We start from the raw sequence: 26,371 nt of genomic DNA, 5'->3' as shown, positions 1-26,371 counted from the left end.
ATGCCTGGGTATGTTACTTTAAACAGAGTTTTTAGGAGCATTTCTGGGGGAGGGTATTTGAGCAGATATCAGAATGAAGGAATGGAAAGAATTATGGGATGATTCTGAGAAAGAGAACTCCAGAAAGCAGAAATAGAATTGAAAAGCCCTGCAGTGGAAATAAAAACATGAAATTTTCAATGGAACCAAGAAGGCCAACGTGGCAGAGTGTGGTGTGTGAGGGTTTGTGCAGCAGCTGAGTTGTAATGCAATCTGTGGCCCAAATTACATGAGTGGTTTCCCATGGGAGAGAGTTTGCACATTCCTCCAATTAAGGGTTTTGATGAGGGAGGAGCTTTTATCTATTTTGCCCCTAGCCACACAAAACACAACAATAATGAATGCCACTCAGCAAGACACCTCCACACATCAGCATAAATACATTTGTGAGACACTGATCTACCAAGGTTATGAAATGTTACCTAGTTATTTGTATATTTCTGCCAACTTAAGCTCATGGTGGCAAGTGCAAGAACTTAATTGTCAGGCCTAGTACAGCAACAACTCTGACGTTCATTTCAGAAAAAGGGTTTGAAAGATGGACTAGGTGCTGGCGTTAGTCCATAGCTTCCCAAGAGGAGTACTTTGAAGATGACCATAGTGATATTCAGCAATGGGCTATGTAGTACTTTATCTTGGATGAGTTTACTAACTCAATTGTCTGCCCTCATATATGATTATTTTAGGGTATTATTAGGAAATTTAAAAGGTATTTGTTCAAAATTTTCTTCCTGTTTTGTACCAACATCCATTTTTCCTATTGCTTTGAGTACATCTTCCATAAATTGAGTTTTAGAACATTTTGCTTGATTTTATTTAACACTATTTGTTAAAATCCAGTATTTCTTAATGAAATATATTTCATGGTATTTTGTCAACAACCATTGATTCTTCTTAACTTTTATGGATCTATGAAGAAAAATGCAAGTATATTTCTACAAATTCAGGATTTTTGAATTTGTAGGTGCTACATATTAGTTTTCTAAGATAAAATGCTTTTGTATACAAAGCAACTTAAAAATTTTGTAAAAAATGTGTGCTAAAATTTTCTGAACATTCATACATCTTATCTGAGAATTTAGGATTTTATACTCACCTATTCTTTATGACAAGATTTATTCCAATCGTTCATCTAGTTTAGGAATATATGATCTAATATAAGAAAAACAATTCTATAAGACCAATATGATTTTGATTGAGGGTTTTCAGTGGCAATGAACTCACAGCCTTCTTCTGCAGGCACATTTAACATGGAGATAGTTCAATTCATTAAATGCTTTCTTATGGAGAAGTCAAATATATCTCTTTACAACTTCAAACAGTTATTTATAACCCTAGCAGCTCAAATAACTTTGAAAAGAGGAGAGAATCTTCTGCCTCAAATATTGTGCTTTGCTTGTTAAAACATATTTATTTATAATGTTCTTTTTTAACAAAGTGTTTTCAGAAGCTTTACAATTTTGGAAATTGTACACTTTATGGATTGCATTTTGTCAAAATTTCAAAGTGTGTTGCCCAGAATGAAATAAATGAGTTCTCATCAAAAATAAGTAGTAAATAACAGAGAGACACTGTCATGTCTCTTATCTTTTGTGCCTGGTTCTGTAAAAGGAAACCAAAATCCTACGTCATATCTCTTTGTTATCATTGTCATTCAGGAACCATGTCAAAATCTGTCAAAGTAGTAGACAGTTCCCTTAAGATATCATGACTTTTAAACTTACTAACTTACCTCTTTTGTAATATTCCTTTACAGACACATACAGAATAAAGATTATCATAAAGTATGTGAGAAGGGTAGCTCTGTCACTTGGATCTATAGTGTTTATTTTGAGGCGGGATTCTGAAAAGAAAAAAAATGTCAGAGAAGTTTCTTAATATGTAAAAAGAACATAAATTTCAAATTTCAGTATCTATAGAACTCAACCACACTCATCCTTCAGGAGCAGAACTATGGCTGCTTTTGTATTACAATGGCAATGTCCAGACTAACCATGTTGCTGTTTCTACATTAGAAATTTTATTCTATACTTCAAGTGAACTGTAGATCTATAACCAAATTTTGATCTTCATTGTTGTGTTGAGGACTCCTATTACTCTCAAATACCACAGGGATGGATTATAGCAACCATTCAGAAGATAGTATAGAAGTAAATATTTTAGGGTAGGCCAGGATAAGGAAATGATTCTCTCATGGGTTGTGTGGAATTTCCAAGTGTGGACACCTAATTGTAAATGAGGAAATTTCTGCTATGTTCCTGAAAACCTCATAATTTTGCTGTTTCCCATGAAGCCAAACATGGTCAAGGGTAAGGACTGGCAAACTATGGTTCAAGGGCCGAATCAAATCTGATATGTATTTTTGTAAGGCCTGTGATTTCAGAATGGGTTTTACACTTCTAAATAATTTTTAAAATGAATGTGAAAAGTTTATGAGACTCAAATTTCAGTATTTGTACAATTCTGCCATTCTTACTCTTTTACATGTGGTATATGGCTGGTATCACCATGGCACTGCTGAGTAGTTGGAACTGAATTGTATGTGGTGCAGCAATGCCATTCAAACCTGCATTCGAGAGGCACAGGTACTGTGGCACTGAACACTTTATTTTATGCATTGATTTTATAACCAGGGAACACCAATCATGTCAAAACAATAAAATACAAGAAGAGTAGACTTTGAATAAAATATTTTTAATGCATAGTGGAGTGTGGATAATTTTGCTATTGAATAAGACATATTTATTATGCAATGACACTATGCTGTGACATTACCAGACTACTCATCATAATGTTCACAATATTGCCAAATCACAAAAAAGTAAAAAAATTATAACCATAAAATTAAACACATTATTACAGCAGAATGTCTGCATAAAAATTAGAAAATTGAAAATAAGACTGCAATCAAAGTCCACCTTTGAAGGGTGGACTAGGTGCTGGTATTGGTGGGTAGCTTCCCACGGAGAGTACTTCAAAGGTGACCATAGTGATACTCAGCACTGAGTATGTAGCATTTTTTCTAGGATGAATTCATGAACTTAATTGTCAGACCTTGTATGCTGTTCAATTATTGCTGTTTATTTGAGGAAACAATGCCAAGTTTGAAGTGACTGAGTCTTAGCCTCTACAAATTGTATCCAAGAACAAATATAGATAAAAATACTTGCCAAGCCAATTAAACACTAGCTCAGTACAACCTGACATGGAACCTGCTTAGCTGTGCTAAAACAGATGGCAGTAAAATGTGTGAAGAGCATAATGAATATTATTTGGACAAAGTTACAAAGTTTTTGAAAATGTAAGTTCATTCATTTCATTATTCATCAACATGTACTTTGTGGAAAGTATTTGAATCTATCATGTGTCATCAAACCAGTATTGTCAATGGTGAATCTCATTCATTATGGTATACTTAACCATCGCTAGTTCTGATACTTTTTATTAAAAATAAAATCCAAATATTCTGACTTATCTTTGTATACAGGAATTTGATGGGTTACCAGTGGTCAAGTTCTAGTGTGTGTGTGTATGTGTGTGTGTGTTTTAAGTCAGGTGCTAATTTTTTTTTTTCTGAATTAGATTACAATTTTTCTGAATTAAGTCACTCATATCAAACACTACATTTTGGAAAAAGAGCTTTTACTACAGACATCATAATTTTTCTTAATTAATTCAACCTAAAATCAGAAGGCAAAGTAGAATATATATATGAAATTTATACTGTAATGTGTGAATTACATACCTCCCGTATTGTCAAAAGGTGAAACAAAAAGAAATATCTTCATTTTCAAATACATTTTCTTTTTTTTATTAAGTCATATACACATAGATCATGAATACATTTATGCATATGTGGGGTATAATGTGTTGATTTTTTAATGCAATCTGATGTGGTTACTCAAACCAATCAACATAGCTTTCACCTCATCTACTTGATCATTGTGTTAATACATTTATGTTCTACACTTGACAGATTTGACTTGTACCCTTGCAATATGCTCTGTAGGTGTGGTCCTGCCTTTCACCCTCCCTCTATCAAACTTTCCCCCTCCCCTCCCTTCCCACTCCATTTCTCTACTTCATCCTGGGCTATAGTTGTGTTCTATCCTTCATAAGAAAGTGTAAGTATAAGTTGGTTTCATAGAAATACTGAGTACACTGGATACTTTTCCCTCCATTCTTGAGATACTTTACTCAGGAGGATATGTTCCAGGTCCTTCCATGTAAACATAAAAGAGGTAAAGGCTCCATCTTTTTAAGGCTGCATAGTATTCCATGGTATACATATACCACAATTTATTAATCCATTCATGGGTCGATGGGCACTTGGGCTTCTTCCATGACTTGGCGATTATGAATTGAGCTGCAATAAATGATCTGGTGCAAACACATTTTTCGCAAAGTGATTTTTGGTCTTTTGGATGTACTCTTACTAGAGGAACTGCAGGATCCAACGGCAGGTCAATTTTTAGATTCCAGAGTGTTTTCCAAACTTTTTTCCAAAAGAAACTTATTAGTTTGCATTCCCACCAGCAGTGGAGAAGTGTTTCCTTTTCTCCACATCCATGCCAACATCTGTAGTTTTGGGATTTTGTTATGTGGGCTACTCTCACTGGAGTTAGATGGTATCTCAAAGTGGTTTTCATTTGCATTTCTCTGATGATTAAAGATGACGAGCATTTTTTCATGTGTCTGTAACTACCCAAAGCAATCCACAGATTTAATGCAATTCCCATTAAAGCACCTCTGTCATACTTTAAAGATCTGGAAAAACCAGTACTTCATTTTATATGGAAACAGAAAAAAACCTTAAATAGCCAAGACATTACTCAAAAATAAAAACAAATCAGGAATCATGCTACCAGACTTCAGACTATACTATAAATCTATAGTGATCAAAACAGCATGGTATTGGCACAAAAACACAGAGGTAGATGTATGGAACAGAATTGAGAACCAAGAGATGAATCCAGACACTTATTGTCATTTGATCATTAATAAGCCTATCAAAAACTTAAATTGGGGGAAAGACTCCGTATTTAACAAATGGTGCTGGGTGAATTGGCTAGCAACTTGTAGAGTACTGAAACTGGACCCACACCTTTCACTTCTAACAAAAATTGACTCTCACTGGATAAAAGACTTGAACCTAAGACATGAAGCCATAAAGATTCTTGGAAAGAGTGCGAGGTAAACACTTGAAGAAATTGGCATGGAAGAAAACTTTATGAGGAGGACCCCCAGGGCAACTGAAGCAATACCAAAAATACATTACTGGGATCTGAGCAAACTAAAAAGCTTCTGTACTGCCAAGAACACAGTAAATAAAGCAAGTAGACTGCCCTCAGAATGGGAGAGGATATTTGCAGGTTATGTTTCCAATAAAGGTCTAATAACCAGAATCCATAGAGAACTCAAACTTATTTCACATACATTTTCACCAGATATATTTGCCAGACTTGAGCTATATTTCCAGTCATATCTTTTAGACCTCAATCCAACTGCAAAGGAAAATTCTATATTTTGAAATCCATTTAACCTTGCAATTAAAGAGGAGCTTTCATCTAACCTTTGATCGGAAATGGCAAATTTGTGATGGAATAACATGTTAAAGGCAAATAGTAAGAGAAGAATCAATGAATTCAAATGATTCTCCTGGGAGTTGCTGATGAGTGACGCTTTAGTACAGGCTGAGTGGAGACAGATGTTACTACAACTAACAGAACTGGGCATGCCTCTGTATTCCTGAGTGATTTCAGGAGGGGCATTTAGATGATTCCTTGCCATTCTCTTGCATCTGAATATACACAGTAACATTCAGGTGCAATATTTTCACTTCTCTAATCCTAAGACTAAAGATTGTCTACCATAGGGGTTTGCTGTGCATCAACTGTTTACTGTGATCTGCGTGCATACATGGCATTCTCAGCATCTTCACACAATGAGTTGTTACATGATGAATTTCAAATTTGTTGAAACTGTCTGTTGAATGTTAGTAAAATGTGAATAATTTTATGTGTCAAAATTTCAGAATGCTGGAACAGCAGCTCAAATGAAATAAATAACTTTTGGACTATTTCAGAGAAGGGTTCAGATCAGTGATCTTATATGGCTAAAGTGCCCCGACTCTTTAAACTGACTGATGTTTATGTATTACTGTCTGGTGAAAACCTTGATCTGAATAGTGGAGAATGACTAATATTTTTTTCCTATAGTATCAGCAGGGTATAGTCAATTTTTATTTTTAATATCTTAATAACTATTTTCCAAAAGAGGAAAAAATTATAGGCTAAAATTAAATTCTAAGGATCTTTCTTTACCATATAGCTATTCATGAAACTAACAACCATAAGAGGAAAATTTTTATCTAACTCAATCTTGGAATACAGAAAAAATAATCCCATATTTCTGAGAGTAGTGGAGTTGCTCCCTTCAGAAAATAAAAATCTTTTCTTTATAATAACAAGAAAACACACACACACACTCTCTCTCTCACTCTCTCTCTCACCTGACAGCAAAGGCAAATTACATGACTTCATGCCCTGAGTTTCCTCTCACTGATATGTACCATTGTGAAGGTCACGTCTCAGGCCAGGTGCAGTGGCTCAAGTGTATAATCCTAACACTCTGGGAGGCCAAAGCCTGTGGACTACTTGGACTCAGGAGTTGGAGATAAGTGAGCAACAGCAAGACCCTGTCTCTTCTAAAAATAGAAAAACTAGCTGGACATTGTGGCAAAGCCTGTAGTCCCAGCTACTTGGGGGCTAAGGCAAGAGGATTGCTTGAGCCCAAGAGTTTGAGATTGCTGTGAGCTATGACCATGCCATGGCACTCTACCCAGGGCAAAAGAGTGAGACTCTGTCTAAAAAAAACAGAAAGAAAGAAAAAGGTTACTTATCATTGGGGGTTACTTAACTCTAAGTAAAATGAGAGTTAATACAGAATAACTACAAGATTCTTTTAAACTCCGGTCAAATTTTGGTTTCTTGTGTGTAAGGAAGATAAGAAGGGAAATTACACTTACTGAGTTCACTGTAGTTTCATATGATTATTGTTGTAAAATGGCATGAGAATATATCCTACCCCTTCCCACTTTTGAATAATAGAGATATCAGATATGATATTTTTACCCACTATGAATATACTAAAAAAACACAGAAGGTATTTCAAAAGGAGTATTTAGTATGATAATAATTTGTATTTATTTACATTTCATCTGTGAACTACAAACGTAAAATGAATATTAAAAAATAAAAATTCAGAATTGAGCCACAAGAAACATTCTAGTGCAAATGTCTTTGTGGGAAAATGATTTTTCTTCTTCTGGGTAGATACCTAGTAATAGGATTGTTGGATCAAATGGAAGACCAACTTTAAGTTCTTTGAGGATTCTCTTTTACAATTGGAACTTTACCTTGGAAGTGAGAACAATGTAATCTAAAAATTGGTACCCTCATATTAATTTAAAATTAAAAAAATAAAAAGCAAAACATCAAAGAACAAAAAGAACATTCTTTATGAAATAATGCAGAACCTATGATTAATTTGGAAGTTGAAAATTTGAGAGGAGAATGCCTTTTACCTGCATGCTTTTGACCACCCCATAGGCAGATCCCCAAGAGAAATTCATTGGCACAAACTGTCAGCCAAACTCCAATAATAAAGAGCATTAGGAAAGCCCTCAAAAAGAATAAACAATGTATTCAATTTGGATCTGAAATCTTTTTGCACAGTAGACACAAACACAAATACACCTAGTAAATGCTAGTGAGATTTTAAAAAATAAAAAAACATTTTGCAAAAATAAATGCCTTTGAAATTAACAATTTAACTTTTATTGTGATTGAAAAATATGTGATTCACGCCAAAATATGGAAACAGCCTAAATGCCCACCAACCCAGGAATGGATTAACAAGCTGTGGTATATGTATACCATGGAATACTATTCAGCCATTAAAAAAAATGGAGACTTTACATCCTTCGTATTAACCTGGATGGAAGTGGAAGACATTATTCTTAGTAAAGCATCACAAGAATGGAGAAGCATGAATCCTATGTACTCAATTTTGATATGAGGACAATTAATGACAATTAAGGTTATGGGGGGGAGCAGAAAGTGGGATGGAGGGAGGGGGGTGGGGCCTTGGGGTGTGTCACACTTTATGGGGGCAAGACATGACTGCAAGAGGGACTTTACCTAACAATTGCAATCAGTGTAACCTGGCTTATTGTACCCTCAATGAATCCCCAACAATAAAAAAAAAAAAAAGAAAAATATGTGATTCAAATATTTGGAATAAAGCTTGTGGATTTGGCTTACAAATGTAGAGTCTTACGTTTGAGAAGTTCAAAGGTACTGGCTTGTTTCTGAGAAAGGACAGCATGAGGTGATAGCCAGACCTCACAGAAACCATAGCTAGAAAGTCACTTAGGACTCAAAACTTCTCTAGAAGCTCTGGTGCCTTTCTGCCTTCTCAGCATCGAAGCATGTGTTTGCCCAGGTAAGTTCTCTGCATCTCTGCCAGTTGCTTCCTGGGTTTCCATCCCTCTTGTTTGTATTGCCATCTTTCTTCTTGCTGTAGATGGCAAACTTTGTTTAATACCTATAGAACTTTGAAGCTAGGAGTCATTCAATAAATCTTGAATCTGAGGAACAGAGAGCTTACAGGCATTGTACGAAGTCTTATAGTAAAGGACACGAGTAATTTTTCTAATGGCTGAATTATGTGTATTTTATTACAACATTCATTTTTATGGCCTCTCTGGAGCATTCACTGTATATATTCCCCTTCCTTCTTTGAATAACCCCTCCTTCAGCCCTTGTTGCTCCCCCTGCTTTTAGGTCATTTTGCTGAAACCCCTTATTTTTGGTCAACACTTAAAATGGTTTATAAAGGAGTAACTTCAAAATTGGTTTCAAGATAAATAAGATACTTAACGAAATGCCTAAAATATGGAGATGCAACAAGAAGTTTCAAAAGTCACCATTAGGGGTAATTATTAAAAGATCCTTTACTTCAATATTTCAAATATCTAACCAAAAACTCACAGAGGTTAGTAGATAAATTAACAAAAACTTAAATTTCACAAAGGATCTAATAGAAACTTGTTTATAGAGTAATAAAATACCTATCTATATTTTACAACATATTTCCTAGAAATTAAAGGGAATACATGCCATTACTTTAAAATAGTATATGGAAGATAAAATCTGAAGTTTACTTTAGTGAGATAAATGCATTTCTCATACATCAAATTTCCAAGTCATTTTAGATGTGGAATCATATCTAAAAGAGCCACATTTTGGTAACAAACAAAAAGAATATGAGAAATTAGTAATAAACAGAAGAAATCCTTTTTCACCTCTGAATCTTATCTTTATTTTGAAAGCTTACATTAAAAAATCACATACCCTTCCTCAGTGATTACTACAAAAAACTCTATGCCCAGAAATCTGAAACTGTAGAGAAAAAGGACCAATATCTGGAAACCTACCACCTTTCTGAACTCAACTAGAAAGAATTAAGAATTGTAAAAATACAAAATATTCTAAGAAAGAAAATCCCTGGACCAGAGGGTTTCACACCAGAATTCTCCCAAACCTTCAAAGAGGTACTAGTACCTATATTGCTAACCTATTCCAAAAGATAAAGAAGGAAGAAATCCTCACCGACATATTCTACAAAGCAAATATCACCCTGATTCCAAAACCAGAAAAGGACCCAACAAAAAAGAAAAACTATAGGCCAGTATCATTAATGAATATCTATGGAAAAATATTCAATAAAATACTAGCAAACAGAATACATTAACACATTAAAAAAATTATACATCATGATCAGGTGGGTTTTGTCCCAGCAATGCAAGGCTGGTTTAACATATGTAAATCCATTAAGGTAATTCATCACAAATAAAATAAAAAATAAAGAACAAATGATTCTCTCAACTGATGCAGACAAGGCTTTTGATAAAATCCAGCATACCTTTCTGACAAGAACAGTTAAGAAAATAGGCATAGATGAGATATTTCTTAAACTGATAGAGGCCATCTACAACAAACGCATAGGCAATATCATATTGAATAGGGTAAAACTGAAAGCATTTCCACTTAGAACTGAAACTAGACAAGGATGTCCACTATTGCCAACACTATTCAACGTAGTGCTGAAAGTCCAAGGCATTGCAATCAGGCAAGAGAAGGAGATCAAGGGTATTCAAATGAGGACAGAGGAGGTCAAACTTTTGCTCTTTGTAGATGACAACAAAGAAAAACAACAGGGACTCAACTACAGAGCTCTTAGAAGTGATCAAGATGTATAGTAAAGTCTCAAGATACAAAATCAGTGTCCACAAATCAGTAGCCTTCATATATGCCAATAATAGTCAAGCTGAGAATAAAATAAAAGACATACTACCTTTCGCCATCATGCCAAAGAAAATGGAATACCTGGAAATATATCTAACAAAGGATATGAAGGATCTCTATAAAGAGATATAAAGCCCTGAGAAAAGAAATAGCAGAAGATGTTAACAAATGGAAGAATATACCATGCTCATGGCTGGGAAGAATCAACATAGTTAAAATGTCCATACTACCCGAAGCATTTACAGATTTAATGCAATCTGCATGGAGCACCAATGTCATACTTTGAAGAATTTGAAAAAATAGTACTTTGTTTCAAATGGAACCAGAAAAAACCTTAAATAGCCAATAAATTTTGGGGAAATAAAAACACATCTGGAGGTATCATGTTAACCAGACATCAGGTTACACTACAAGTCAGTAGTTCCAGTCCTAAATAGCATGGTACTGGCACAAAAATAGAGACATAGGTCTATGAAATACAATAGAGAACGTGGAGATGAACCCAGTCACACATATCACCATTTGATCTTTTTTTTTTTTTTGTTTTTTGGCCGGGGCTAGGTTTGAACCTGCCACCTCCGGCATATGGGACTGGCGCCCTACTCCTTGAGCCACAGGCACCACCCTCACCATTTGATCTTTGATAAACCAAAGTGTGCACTGGGGAAAAGAATCCCTATTTAATAAATGGTGCTGGGACAACTAGTTTGCCACATGTAGAAGACTGAAATTGGACCCGCACCCTCTCATCATTGACAATAATTTACTCTCACTGGATAAAAGATTTAAATTTAGGACATAAGACAATAAAAATTCTAGAAGAGGGTGTGGGGAAAATTATTGACAAAATTAGCCTGGGAAAATATTTTATGAAGAAGAAGCCCTTGGCAATTGCAGACACACCAAAAATAAATAAATAGGATTTGATCAAGATAAAAACCTTCTACACAGCTAAGGGCACCACAACTAAAGCAAACAGACAGACTTTGAAATGGTAAAACATTTTTTCATGCTACAAATCTGATAAAGTGCCAATAACTAGAATCTACAGAGAATTCAATCAACAAGAAAAGAGCAAAAACCCCATTTATAAGTAGGCAAGAGAACAGAAACTTCTCTCAAGATGACAGACAAATAGCCAAAAAACACATTAAAAAACACTCATCATCTTTAATCATTAGAGAAATGTAAATCAAAACCACTCTAAGATATTACCCAGCTCCAGTAAGATTAGCTCACATCACAAAGTCCCAAAACTGCAGATACTGGCATGGATGTGGAGAGAAGGGAACACTTGCACTGCTGGTGGGATTGCAAACTAATACAACCTCTATGGAAAGACGTAGGAGAATTCTTAAAGAATTAAAAATGGACCTCCCATTTGATCCTTCAATCTCATTACTAGATATCTACCCAGCATAACAAAAATCATTTTACAAGGACATTTGCATTAGACTGTTTATTGCAGCTCAATTCACAATTGCCAAGATGTGGAAACAACCTAAGTGCCTATCAACCCATGAATGGATTCACAAACCGTGGTCTATGTGTACCATGGAGTACTATTCAGCCATAAGAAAAGATGGAGACTTTACATCTTTTGTGTTTAGGTGGATGGAGCTGAAACACATTCATCTTAGTGAAGTATCTGAAGAACAGAAAAAAGTATCCAAAGTACTCAGTACTAATATGAAACCAATATATAAATAACTACATGCCCACACAAAAGAAAAAACGCAAGTATAGTCTAGCAAGGGAGAGGGGAGAGAATCGAGATGGGAGGGGTAAGGAGGGAGGGTGATTGGTGGGCTCTCCCCTAATGTGCACAAAGTGAGGGTGTTAAGCAAGCCCCGTAGGTGAAGGGCTCAACTACAACTTGAACTTTACCTTAGAAATGAAAACAATGTAACTTAAACATTTGCACCCTCATATTAATCTGAAATTTAAAAAAATCACATATTCTTAGATAATTAATGTAAATATCACAAGTTAAAAAATGGGTTTTTACAGAAAATGCCTTTGAGGGTAATAATGTGGTCTTATACGACATTAAGATTATTTATTACTGTTTTTAAAGGAAATATGGTTTAAATAATTGTGATAAACTCCATGAATTTAAGTAATTAAAATGTGGGCATCTTTACTTAATCAGTCTGGTTGTAATATGATTCAATTATATTCTTACTCTCTACTTTTTGTTTATAACTTCATTCTCACTTTTGCTGCAAACCAACAATCCTCTACTTATTTCTCAGCCAACTGCCTGATGAAGAGAATTGAATTTACTTACACAATCACTTTTGGTACCATTCGAGATAAAGGTTTGCTCCAGTTGGCCTCCTGGATGAATGGTCATTGATAGGATTGGTGCCTGTGATCTTACATTTAATCTCCTTTCTCCAAAATTGATCAGGTTGTCTGCCTTTGTCTTGTCTATCAAATGCAATAAAACTATTTATCTCAATATTACACTGTAAATGATCTGACTCTCATTTTTTGTCATCCTTTTATTTTTCCACCATTCAATGTAACTATATAACTTTGACATTAAATATAATGAGAACATTTTTATTAAAGTTCAAAAGCAATATACAAACATCATTAAAAAAGAACACAGCAAAGTGCATTTCCTTTCCTGTTGTATTAGCATGCATAAACTTAGATCATAAACAATGTAGCTAATAATAGCAAAAGTGCCTCTTTAAGATATAATCTCTTTTTTTTTTTAAGGTTTTTTTTTTTTATTGTTGGGGATTCATTGAGGGTACAATGGCCAGGTTACATTGATTGCAATTGTTAGGCAAAGTCCCTCTTGCAATCATGTCTTGCCCCCAAAGTGTGACACACATGAAGGCCCCACTCCCCTCCCATCGTCCCTCTTTCTGCTTTTCCTCCCACCCCCACATAAACTTAATTGTCATTAATTGTCCTCATATCAAAATTGAGTACACAGGATTCATGCTTCTCTATTCTTATGATGCTTTACTAAGAATAATGTCTTCCACTTCCATCCAGGTTAATACGAAGGATGTAAAGTCTCCATTTTTTTTAATGGCTGAATAGTATTCCATGGTATACATATACCACAGTTTGTTAATCCATTCCTGGGTTGGTGGGCATTTAGGCTGTTTCCACATTTTGGCGATTGTAAATTGAGCTGCAATAAACAGTCTAGTACAAGTGTCCTTATGATAAAAGGATTTTTTTCCTTCTGGGTAGATGCCCAGTAATGGGATTGCAGGATCGAATGGGAGGTCTAGGTTGAGTGCTTTGAGGTTTCTCCATACTTCCTTCCAGAAAGGTTGTACTAGTTTGCAGTCCCACCAGCAGTGTAAAAGTGTTCCCTTCTCTCCACATCCACGCCAGCATCTGAAGTTTTGAGATTTTGTGATGTGGGCCATTCTCACTGGGGTTAGATCATATCTCAGGGTTGTTTTGATTTGCATTTCTCTAATATGTAGAGATGATGAACATTTTTTCATGTGTTTGTTAGCCATTCGTCTGTCATCTTTAGAGAAAGTTCTATTCATGTCTCTTGCCCATTGGTATATGGGATTGTTGGCTTTTTTCATGTGAATTAATTTGAGTTCTCTATAGATCCTAGTTATCAACTTTTGTCTGATGGAAAATATGCAAATATCCTTTCCCATTGTGTAGGTTGTCTCTTTGCTTTGGTTATTGTCTCCTTAGCTGTACAGAAGCTTTTCAGTTTAATGAAGTCCCATTTGTTTATTTTTGTTGTTGTTGCAATTGCCATGGCAGTCTTCTTCATGAAGTCTTTCCCCAGGCCAATATCTTCCAGTGTGTTTCCTATGCTTTCTTGGAGGATTTTTATTGTTTCATGCCTTAAATTTAAGTTCTTTATCCATCTTGAATAAATTTTTGTGAGTGGGGAAAGGTGTGGGTCCAGTTTCAGTCTTTTACATGTAGACATCCAGTTCTCCAAACACCATTTATTGAATAGGGAGTCTTTCCCCCAAGGTAAGTTCTTGTTTGGTTTATCGAAGATTAGGTGGTTGTAAGATGTTAGTTTCATTTCTTGGTTTTCAAGTGTCTATGTCTCCATTTTTGTGCCAGTACCATGCTGTCTTGACCACTATGGCTTTGTGGTACAGACTAAAATCTGGTATGCTGATGCCCCCAGCTTTATTTTTATTACTAAGAACTGCCTTAGCTATACGGGGTTTTTTTCTGGTTCCATACAAAATGCAGAATCATTTTCTTCAAATCTTGAAAGTACGATGTTTGTATTTTGATAGGAATGGCATTGAATAGGTAGATTGCTTTGGAAAGTATAGACATTTTAACAATGTTGATTCTTCCCATCCATGAGCATGGTATGTTCTTCCATTTGTTAATGTCCTCTGCTATTTCCTTTCTGAGGATTTCATAGTTTTCTTTATAGAGGTCCTTCACCTCCTTCGTTAGGTATATTCCTAGGTATTTCATTTTCTTTGAGACTATGGTGAAAGGAGTTGTGTCCTTAATTAGCTTCTCATCTTGACTGTTATTGGTGTATACAAAGGCTACTGACTTGTGGACATTGATTTTATATCCTGAAACATTACTGTATTTTTTCATGACTTCTAGGAGTCTTGCGGTTGAGTCTTTGGGGTTCTCTAAGTATAAGATCATGTCGTCAGCAAAGAGGGAGAGTTTGACCTCCTCTGCTCCTATTTGAATTCCCTTTATTTCCTTGTCTTGCCTAATTGTATTGGCTAGAACTTCCAGCACTATGTTGAATAGTAAAGGTGACAGAGGGCAACCTTGTCTGGTTCCAGTTCTAAGAGGAAAAGCTTTCAGTTTAACTCCATTCAGTAAAATACTAGCTGTGGGTTTGTCATAGATAGCTTCAATCAGTTTTAGAGATGTGCCACCTATGCCTATACTCTTCAGTGTTCTAATTAGAAAGGGATGCTGGATTTTATCAAATGCTTTTTCTGCATCTATTGAGAGGATCATGTGATCTTTATATTTGCCTCTGTTAATATGGTGGATAACATTTATGGACTTGTGTATGTTAAACCAGCCTTGGGATGGGATGAAGCCTACTTGATCATGATGAATGACTTTTTTGATGATAAGTTGTAATCTATTGGCTAGGATTTTGTTGAGAAATTTGCATCTATATTCATGAGTGAGATTGGTCTGAAATTCTCCTTTTTGTTTGGGTCTTTTCCTGGTTTTGGTATCAGGGTGATGTTTGCTTCATAGAATGTGTTGGGGAAGATTCCTTCTTCCTCAATTTTTTGGAATAATTTCTGCAGTACAGGAATAAGCTCTTCCTTGAAGGTTTGATAGAATTCTGGTGTGAAGCCATCTGTACCAGGGTATTTTTGGTTGGAAGATTTTTTATTGTTTCTTTGATCTCAGTGCTTGAAATTGTCTGTTCAAGAGCTCTATTTCTTCCTGGCTAAGTCTAGGGAGAGGGTGTGATTCCAAATATTGATCCATTTCCTTCACATTGTCAAATTTCTGGGCATACAGTTTCTCGTAGTATTCAGAGATGATCTCTTGTATCTCTGTGGGATCAGTTTTTATTTCCCCTTTATCATTTCTGATTGAGGTTACTAGAGATTTTACTTTTCTGTTCCTCGTTAGTCTGGCCAATGGTTTATCTATTTTATTTATTTTTTCAAAAAACCAACTCCTTGTTTCATTAATTTTCTGAATGATTCTTTTGTTTTCAATTTCATTGATCTCTGATTTGATTTTGCATATTTCTTTTCTTCTACTGAGTTTAGGCTTCGATTGTTCTCTTTTCCAATTCCATAAGATGGCTTGTGAGATTGTTGATGCTCTCTCTTTCTGTTTTTTGAATGTAGGCATCTAAAGCAATGAATTTTCCTCTCAAAATTGCTTTTGCAGTATCCCACAGGTTTTGGTAGCTTGTGTCTTCATTGTTGTTATGCTCAAGGAAGTTAATGATTTCCTGTTTTATTTCTTCCTTCAGCCATCTGCTATTCAATAGAAGATTGTTTAATTTCCATGCCTTTGTGTCGGGTGGAGCATTTTTGTTAGAGTTGAGTTCCACCTTTAGTGCCATACGGTCTGAGAAGATACCAGGTAAAATTTCAATTCTTTTGATTCTGTTGATATTTGTTTTGTGTCCCAGGATATGATCAATTTTGGAGAATGTTCCATGGGGTGATGAGAAGAATGTATATTCTTTATCTTTGGGATGGAGTGTTCTATATGCATCTATCAAGCACAGTTGTTCTAGGGTCTCATTTAAATCTCTTTATATCTTTGTTTAATTTCTGTTTAGAGGATCTGTCCAGCTCTGTAAGAGGAGTGTTAAAGTCCCCTGTTATGATGGTATTATCAGATATCATATTGCTCAGACTGAGTAAGGTCTGCTTCAAGAATCTGGGAGCATTTAAATTGGGTGCATAAGTATTTAGAATTGAAACATCTTCTTGTTGTATTTTTCCCTTGACCAATATAAAGCGACCATCTTTGTGTTTTTTGACTTTAGTTGCTTTAAATCCACATGCATCTGAAAATAAGATTGCAACTCCTCTTTTCTTCTGAATGCCATTTGCCTGAAAAATTGTCTTCCAACCCTTGACTCGGAGCTTGAATTTGTCTTTTGAAGCCAGGTGTGTTTCTTACAGACAGCAAATGGATGGCTTGTGTTTTTTAATCCAGTCAGCCAATCTATGTCTCTTCAGTGGGGAATTCAAGCCATTAACATTTATGGAGATAATTGATAAGTGTGGTAGTATTCTATTCGTCTTATTTGGTGAGAGTCCATTGCTTAGATTTATCTTTTGCATCAGTGTGGAGGTTAGGTTCTGTCCTTTAATTTCTGAGTTCTTACTTTGCTGCTGATCCATTGTGGTGGTCAGTGTGCAGAACAGGTTGAAGTATTTCCTGTGGAGCTGGTCTTGTTGTGGCGAATTTCCTCAATGTTTGTATATCCGTAAATGATTTGATTTCTCCGTCAATTTTGAAGCTTAGCTTAGCAGGGTACAGAATTCTGGGCTGGAAATTTTCTGTTTAAGTAGATTAAAGGTAGATGACCATTGTCTTCTTGCTTGGAAAGTTTCATTAGAGACGTCTGCGGTCACTCTGATGGATTTGCCCCTGTAAGTCAACTGCCGCTTTTCCTGGCAGCTTGCAGAATCTTTTCTTTTGTCTTGACTTTGGACAGGTTCATCACAATGTGTCTTGGAGAAGCTCGGTTAGAGTTGAGGTGACCTGGGGTCCGATATCCCTCTGAAAGCAGTGTGTCAGAATCTTTGGTGATGTTTGGGAAATTTTCTTTTATAATTTTCTCTAGTATGGCTTCCATTCCTCTGGGGCATTCTTGTTCCCCTTCTGGAGTTCCTATAACTCGTATGTGGGAATGCTTCATAAAGTCCCATAATTCTGACAGTGAACGTTCTGCTTTCTCTCTCTTCTTTTCTGCCTCTTTTACTATCTGACTTATCTCAAGAACTTTGTCTTCTACCTCTGAAATTCTTTCTTCTGCATGGTCTAACCTGTTGCTGATACTTTCCATTGCATCTTTAAGTTCCCTAATTGACTGTTTCAGTTCCTTCCGCTCTGCTATATCCTTTTTATATTCTTCATATCGTTCATCTCTGATTTGATTCTGTTTTTGGATTTCCTTTTGGTTATTTTCCACTTTATTAGCAGTTTCCTTCATTGTTTCCATTATTTCTTTCATTGTTTTCATCATGTGTATTCTAAATTCCCTTTCTGTTATTCCTAACATTTCTGTATAGGTGGAATCCTCTGCAGTAGCTACCTCATGGTCCCTTGGCGGGGTTGTTCTGGACGGGTTCTTCATGTTGCCTGGAGTTTTCTGCTGATTCTTCCTCATGAGTGATTTCTTTTATCTGTTTCCTTGCCCTAATTTTCCTTTCACTTCCTCTTGCTCTTTAAGTTCTCATGCCTGTGGAAGTTGCGGACGGGTTTAGACCAATTGAACACATGCGACCACTTGCTGGTTTTCCACTGTTTTAGTCCTCCTCTTGGGGTCCAGAAGTCTCTCACTAACTCTCTGTATCCTCACAGGGGTGATGATAGGGAGATCCCACCAGCCAGAGATGCCTAGAGTCCTATCTCCCCGGACTCACGGTGCCCAGAAGCAAGGAAGCTGTTACTCAGCCGCCATCTTGCTCTCCTCCCACAAGATATAATCTTGTATAAAAGAAAACACAAAAGAAACTTACCTCTAAGCTGCAGGCATACTGCTGAGACAAACAAGGAACAAAATTAGGACAGTCATTGAATATTGAGAAGGAAAATAAATTTGTAAAGTTAAGATCAATATAACCCATTGCCAAATTCTTTCAAGAAACATTTTTATTCACAGATAGAATACAAGGCAAAAAGTAAGTCTTTCACTGTCAGCAATCTAACAGAATACAAAAAATAATAAAATAAAATATTACCTATTTTATTACAAAATACATGTTCTTTAAACCCCATATAAGCCCTTAAAAATGTATCAGAGGACATCATTCCTATTTTGAAGCTGCAATAACTGAGGTTTACAGATACTAAATGAGATTTATATGTAATATGTGAATATTTCTTATTCATATATTACATATAAATATACATATATTTAATTGAGAACATATCCTGAGTTTTAAGGGAAAGGTTTTATGCTTTCTCTAAAGCTTGAAGAATTAGATATTCTTTAATATCTTTGAAGATATTAAAGAAATAGTCTTTCCATGAAAAATTACAAGTTTTTACATAGCTTATTTCCACCACCTACACTATGACACAAGTCTTCAAGAGACGGGGGAGTGGGAAGGAGAAATGTGGCCAATGCTGTCTGCCAATGTGTATTCTCTATGTCCTAGAATAGCCTGTCAGGTGCATCTTCCCAAGAGAGGGAAGAAACAGACAAACCTGCTGCTAATGCTCCTGTGAGGGGCTACGTTCTCTGTGGAAGGCTAGGTAGTTCCCTCTGCCAGCTTCAACCCTAAAGAGTTGAGATTGGGTGAGCAATATGGAGATTCTTTCCATTTTGATCCTATTTAGAAGTATCTAGTTGGAATGTACTTCCAGAGTACTGTTTCACCCATTGCTGGTTTCTTGTTTCTCTAGTTTTGCTCAAGGATAGTATAATTTGGTTTGTTTTCTCTATATTCCACATGTGATTTGAATAAGGTATAGATGTTCTCAATTTATATGAGTAAAAATTAGTAACTCAATTAAAACTGTGCTAAGCACTTGAATAGGCATTTCTCCAAAGAAGAAACACAAATGACCAGCAGGTCATTTTTAAAATGTACAACATCACTAATCATCAGGACAATGCAAATCAAAACTAAAAATAGATATCATCTTCCACCTGTCAAGATAATTATTATCAAAAGAAGAAAAAAACAATCAGTTGGTTGGTGAAGATGTGGACCCCTTGTACCTTGTTGGCGAGAATGAAAAGTGGTGCATCTGCTATGGAAAACAGTATGGAAGATCTCAAAAAATTAAAAATAGAACTACCATATGATACAACATTCTCACTTTTAAGTACATAGGATATACCCAAAGGAATTGGAATTAATATCTAGAAGAGATATTAGCACACCTATATTCATTACAACACTATTTACCAGAAGTAACATGTGGAAACAACCTAAATGTTTGTGGACCGATGAATAGGTAAATAAAACGTGATGTATATAGTAACCACCATTCCGGGTTTTGATTTGGTGAACTTGACTATTTTAAATACTTCATGTATATATTTACACACACACAGTGGAATTTATTCACCATTAAAAAGAAGGAAAATCTACAATATACTGCAACATGGATGGACCTTCAGGACATTATGCTAAGTGAAATCAGCCAGACACAGAAAGACCAGTAGTCGATGATTCCACTTACACGAAGTATCTAAAATAGTCAAGTTCACAAAATAAAAAACTAGAATTTGTGGTTACTAGCAGTGCAGTGGTTCTCAACCTTCCTACTGCCACAACCCTTTAATATAGTTCCTCATGTTGTGGTGACCCCCAACCATAAAATTATTTTCATTACTACTTCATAACTGCAATTTTCTACTGTTATGAATCATAGTGTAAATATATGATATGCAGGGTGGTCTTAGGTGACCTCTATGAAAGGGTCGTTCGACCCTCAAAAGGGGTCGCGACTCCCAGGTTGAGAACTGCTGAGCTAGAGGGAGAGAAAAATAGGGAGTTATTGACCAGTAACCATAAAGTTTTAGTTAAGTAAAATGAATGAGCTCTAGGTAATTCTGTCCAGCATTTTACTTATAGTCAACAATAATTTATTGTCCACTTAGAATTTGTTAAGAGAATAGATCTCACGTTGTGTCCTTAAGAAAAAAATTGTTTTTAATTTTTAAAAAGATATAGGTGATCTCAAAAACAGTTTTTGCTAAAGGAAAAAGCTTACACAGTGTATGATGCCTCATGATTGCATTAACGTACACAGCTATGATTTAATAATAATAATAAAAAAGAAAAAGCTTAGAAAATACTTATGAAATTTAGCATATTTGTTTTATAATTCTACCAGAAAAAGTCTTCTTATTTCTTTTCACTTCTTTTTTTTTGCAGTTTTTGGGGTCAGAACCCTACTCCTTGAGCCACAGGCACCGCCCTTCCTTTCACTTCTTTTATGTAAGGTTAGCCTGAAAAAAGAGAGCTGTGCAAACTGACTTGAGGTCATATTGGACCGTGATGGTCCAACAGAGCATAAGTGAAGGGCACATAGAAAACACCTCTGTAAGGTGTGAACGTGTACCTGTCCCACACATGACAGCATCCAAATATGAGTAAACTCTGAACAAAGGAGAAGCTCTTATACCAAGGGTAACACTGACTTGCCTAACGTGTCAGTCCTTCACGTCTGTTGATCATATCAATCATGTCAAATTAGCAAGAGAAATCTATGTTATTTACTTTTTTACGTTATTTAAACTTCTATCATGTTATATATTCCTTTATAGTACCTACTAAATAGACTTTTGGTTTCCTTCATGAGCACCACCAGGGTCAGGCAATTCATGCTGCATTATAGAAGTATATGTGCTCTATTTTCAGACAGCTATGATAACTAAAACACTACTATTTCATCTAAAACTGCCATTTTAATATTTATTCTGTTTGCTAAACAGGAAGGATGTCCAATATTTGAAAATAGTTATTTCTTTCTCCAAAGTTATTTCCTTTCAAAGCTAAACATAATTGGTTTATTAAAGTTTTTTATCTTACTCTGTGCTTCAGGCCCTTCCCAATTCTGTACACTATACCTTTGATACACAGTCATGCCTCCATCTCTCTGGGTTCTGCATTCACGGGTTCGACCAACCATGGATCGAAAATATCGATATTTTTAATGGCAACTATGTTTAACTTTTTTCTTGTCATTATATCATAAATGATACAATATAACAGTTATTTACATAGAATATGTTTGGTATTAGGAATTATAAGTAATCTAGGGATAATTTAAAGTGTACAGAAGGATGTGCATAGGTTATATGTAAATAACTACTCCATTTTCTATAAAGGACTTGGGAATCCACAGATTTTAGTAGCCTCAGGAGGTCCTGGAACCTATGCCCCCATGTACACTGAAAGACAACTATACTCTGTTTTGGCCTAAGTTTCTTTTAAATTGAGTTTTCTAGCACAAAGCGCAGAACTTCAGATCCAATGTGACCAGATAAAACCACAGTACCATCCTCTATTTGGAAACTACTGTACTGAGAAGCTCAAAATATGCTCATCATTGTTCTCAATGAAATGGCAAATGTTTCAAGCAGGGGGGACGGGTCCCCTCTCATCATGTAGATGACTTTGACTCACAACTTCCATGAGATTCATTAGAGATGAAATAATAACAAAATATCATTATCAGAATTGCACTACATGTGATTAAACTGATCTTGCATGATTTCTTCATTCTGAGGTGAGTATTTGAAAAAAATAGCCTACGCATGTTTAAGGTTGACGCAAAGATAAAACTTGGTGCTATTTTTTGTTCTTTTCAAGAAGACTCTGCACACTAGTATAAGCTCAGGTCTCCTCCAGACATCAGAGCACCCCCATCTCTCTTCTATGAAGGGACACTGAGATGATTCTGTAGAGACAAGGTTTGGCTTTTGCTCAGGCTGATCTTGAACTCCTGACCTCAAGCGATCCTTCCTTCTCAGTTTCCCAGAGTGCTAGGATTACAGGTGTGAACCACGGTGCCCAGCCTGTGTCACTATATTTAAACCAGAATGAGTAGAGACAATGTGTCTGCTCCCAAAGGAAGCTGCAAGACCACAAGCAGTCCAGCAGGAAAATCATGTCTCCATTGAAGGAGAAAGTGTACCTGTATAAATCTTATGGGAGGGTAACATGATCCCAGAAACAACTTTTCCTATTCTCTGTCAACAAGGAGAACTCAGTGGTCTCTAAACGTGGTCAATGGTGATTTTTTTTTTTTTAAACAGAAAAAGCTAATCATTTTCTCACAGTTTTAGGAATCATTTTTTTTTTTTCAGTATTTACTATGAATCAAAACCATAGTCCTGAGGTTAGAGCTCTACTTTAGTCACTCCTAAAATTTCCGATTAGTGTTCAATAAAATGTTTTCACCATATTATTAGCTTTTTAGAATGCCACAGCAACATGTACCTTAAAAAAGAAAAAAGTTTTTATTTCTTTTCCTTATTATACAGGTATGCAGCAGGTATGAGAATTTTGGTTTTCAATTCTGTAAGGTCATTTTACCACCATTAGAATGTAAATATCACACTTCTCAAGTGCCAGTTCTGGGTTATATTTTTTAAATGAATGACTAATAAATGTTATATTTTCTAAGGACATACAGAAAAGAATGTATTAAAGTGAGATTACTCTAAGAGTCTGAATCATGAAATTGGAATAGAGAAAAGAACAAAATTTAGAATATGCAGGAAATATATTCCCCAGGAGCATCACAGACAAGAGGAGGAGAAAGAGAGGGAGAGTGACAGTGTCTAAAAATCAGATCGCACTGGTAGAAGTGAGAAAGGAGAATGAAGAGACAGTGATATCTAATGGGAGAGAGACAGTGAACTGAGAGCTCCTTCAAGGCACCTAATTAGGAAACGAAACGCGTCACAAGCCAGATCAACCTTGCTTGAGAGTAACAGATCCAATTCTCAGGACTTGTACCCTGGGGTCTGCCTCTATCTTTGTGTCTGAAATACTTTTCTTAGAGCCCATCCACACAGAGGATTATACACAAACACACACAGAAGCATAAACAATTAACAACAGTAACAAAAGTTATTCTCACCTTCACATCTCCCATGCTTCATTAATAATTTTCTATAGTGATCTGTTAGCTGAGTCACCATCTCAGGAAAGAGTTTGTTTTACGTTTGTGACCTGCCAGGAGTCTGAAATGTCTTTGTGCTCCCTGTACAAGCATAGAGGGAAGACACTGCACCTTCAGAGGCAATATCCTGCATCAGAGAAGACTCAGCCACGCAACCTGGTTTCTTGCCCACAAGCTCTTTAGCCAGGTGATTTTTCTGGAATTAACCCACAAGCAGGGAAGGACACTGAACTCTGGACTTCAGAGGATCATAAAACAGTATTTCAGTTGCAGGTGTTCATTGGCTCATTTGAATGAATATGAAGATTAATTAATAAATAGCAGAACAGAATTCTGCTTTTCTTTTATCTCTTCATGCAAAATCAACCTCAGAGAGACTGTCTAGTGCTGAAAGGGGGTGAACTTTTTTAAAAATTTTATTCTTTTAGAGACAGCGTCTCACTCCAATTCTCCCACCGCAGCACTGGAGTGGCTGGAACTACAGGGGGAGAAATTTTATATTCACTTGATAATTTATATAGACCCATAAACTAAAACAAGATTGCTACAGAGTAAGCAATTGCTTCTGGGTTCCTCTCCTTTTTCCCAACACTTTATCCACGGATTCCAGTCTTGGTGCTCCAAGACTACTCTTCTACAGTCCAAATTCAGTACTGGCCTCCAGCCTCCTCAGAGTTGTTGATGTTCTGAAATCTGTCTACCATGTTGGGCCCAGATTTTGCCCGGACGTCTTCTCTGTATCTTTCTAATTCTCTCACTAGCCTACCGAGCTCTGCAGTGGAGTCCCCAGAACTTCATTCTGTGTCATCTCACACTTACCACCTGATCACCTGCTCCAGCAAAACCAGCCTTCTCATTGTTCCATGAATAATATTCTATGGGCTTTGTGCTTATTCTTTCTTCTGCCTTTAAAATCTGAACCTAGAGATTCACACCACTCTCTCCTTCACCTTGCAGTAATTTATTCACCTTTTCTCCCTTCCTTGGACAAAATATCATCCTTTAGTTGCCATCTTCTTCCAATCCTTATACTATTCTAATTGCTTTTTGTTGTTTTTGGACAGAGTCTTGCTCTGTTGCCCTGGCTAGAGTGCAGTGGCATCATCACAGCTCACTGCAACCTCAAACTCCTGGGCTCAAGTGACCCTCCTATTTCAGTCTCCCAAGTAGCTGAGACTATAGGCACCCACAACATCTGGCTAATTTTTTTCTTTCTTTCTTTTCTTTCTCTTTCTTTCTTTCTTTCATTCTTTTTCTTTCTTTCTTTCCTTCCTTCCTTTCTTTTTTTTTGTGGAGATGCAGTCTCACTCATGCTCAGGCTGGTCTCAAAGTCCTGAGCACAAGCCGTCCTCCCATCTTGGCCTCCCTGAGTGCTAGGATTATAGGCATGAGCCACTATGCCTGCCCCTACTCTAGTTTCCCCTTAGTATGTAATCACCATCTAACATCTCCACATTTAACTTACTTTGTGATCTCTCTCCATGAAAATATAAACTCCTTAAATGTAGGAAATTGGTTCAGCTTTCTTCTCTGATTGATACACAGAGAGGCTGTATACAGCATGACTCAATAAAAATTTTCAAATTTGTTCATTAATTCATTTTAATATTTTAAATATTTCTTTCTTTTTTTCCTGGTTGCTGTTCTAGTTAATACCTCCAATAGCTTTTAGAGTAGATGCACCAGTATTTTACATGCTTACTTTATTTTGTTTTTCACATCTGACTTACTGCTTTGGCTTTGAAGATTTTTGCCACATGAAATGAGGACTTCAAACTTCAGAATTTAAGTCCTTGCTTTCCTTTTAGGCCAATCACAATCATTTATCAGGGACATACTGGTATAAAAGGCACCAAACATACACTGATGCCACATAGTAACATCTCACAAAACCATTTATATTTGTTAATAGAATTTTGTGTGTATGATATTGGGTGTAATTATTTGTTCATTCGTATTTTTCCTAGATCTTAGCACTATTTTACTATTACTGAATTTCAAAATGCCTGGCTTAATAGATTCACCTAAAGATAATTTTTTAGTAATGACTCTTGAATTAATAAAGGATAAATTAAAAAATGCTCATATCCTGCTGTTATTCTGTTTCTTTCTTTTCTCTCTGCATCTATCTAATCTCAAAGAAGTTAAAAATAATTAGTTTGATTACCATTAAGGAATTTTTACATTTCTATGGAATCACATTGAGTGTACTGCAAGCAGGAGTCACCGCCCCTCTTCTCTCCCTGTCTCGCTGTATTTCTCTTACTTTTTCTTGCTCTTTGATTTTGTTCATTGCTCCTGAAAAATACATCACAGCAACATTACATCTGTGAAACACTCTGATTTTTGTGTTGCATACGAGTGTGTGCATATGTCCAAATTCACCAGATTGTATACATCAGTTATGCACAGTTTTTATGTGTATTAATTATACCTCAATAGAGCTGAAAAACATGTAAACATGGGCAAAGGAATGAATAAACATTCCTCCAAAGAGGATGTAAAGATGGCAAATAAACACACTGAAAGGTCCTCAACCTCATGTCATTAAGGAACTGCAAATGGAAAACATAACATAATACCTTTCACACCGCTGGGATGGCTATCCGACCTCCCCTTCCCCTCCCCACAAAGAATATAAGTGTGGA

At 36.0% G+C, this 26,371-nt stretch overlaps 1 protein-coding gene across 2 annotated transcripts in view; it reads right to left on the bottom strand.

Moving 5' to 3' along the window:
* LOC128594913 (butyrophilin subfamily 1 member A1-like) overlaps positions 1 to 23,910 on the bottom strand; it is a 40,975-nt gene extending 17,065 nt beyond the window's left edge. For both annotated transcript variants that reach the window (XM_053603820.1, XM_053603821.1), the window contains exons 1-2: positions 23,682 to 23,910; positions 1,772 to 1,882 (exon numbers count right to left, since the gene is read on the bottom strand). In XM_053603820.1, the coding sequence (XP_053459795.1) occupies positions 1,772 to 1,882; positions 23,682 to 23,742 (172 nt within the window). In that variant the 5' untranslated portion in view covers positions 23,743 to 23,910. The remainder of the gene's footprint in view (positions 1 to 1,771; positions 1,883 to 23,681) is intronic.
* Between the last annotated feature and the right edge of the window lie 2,461 nt (positions 23,911 to 26,371).

Source organism: Nycticebus coucang, chromosome 9 (assembly GCF_027406575.1).
Source record: "Nycticebus coucang isolate mNycCou1 chromosome 9, mNycCou1.pri, whole genome shotgun sequence".
Classification (NCBI taxonomy): domain Eukaryota; kingdom Metazoa; phylum Chordata; class Mammalia; order Primates; family Lorisidae; genus Nycticebus; species Nycticebus coucang.
This window is presented reverse-complemented; position numbering and strand designations above follow the sequence as displayed.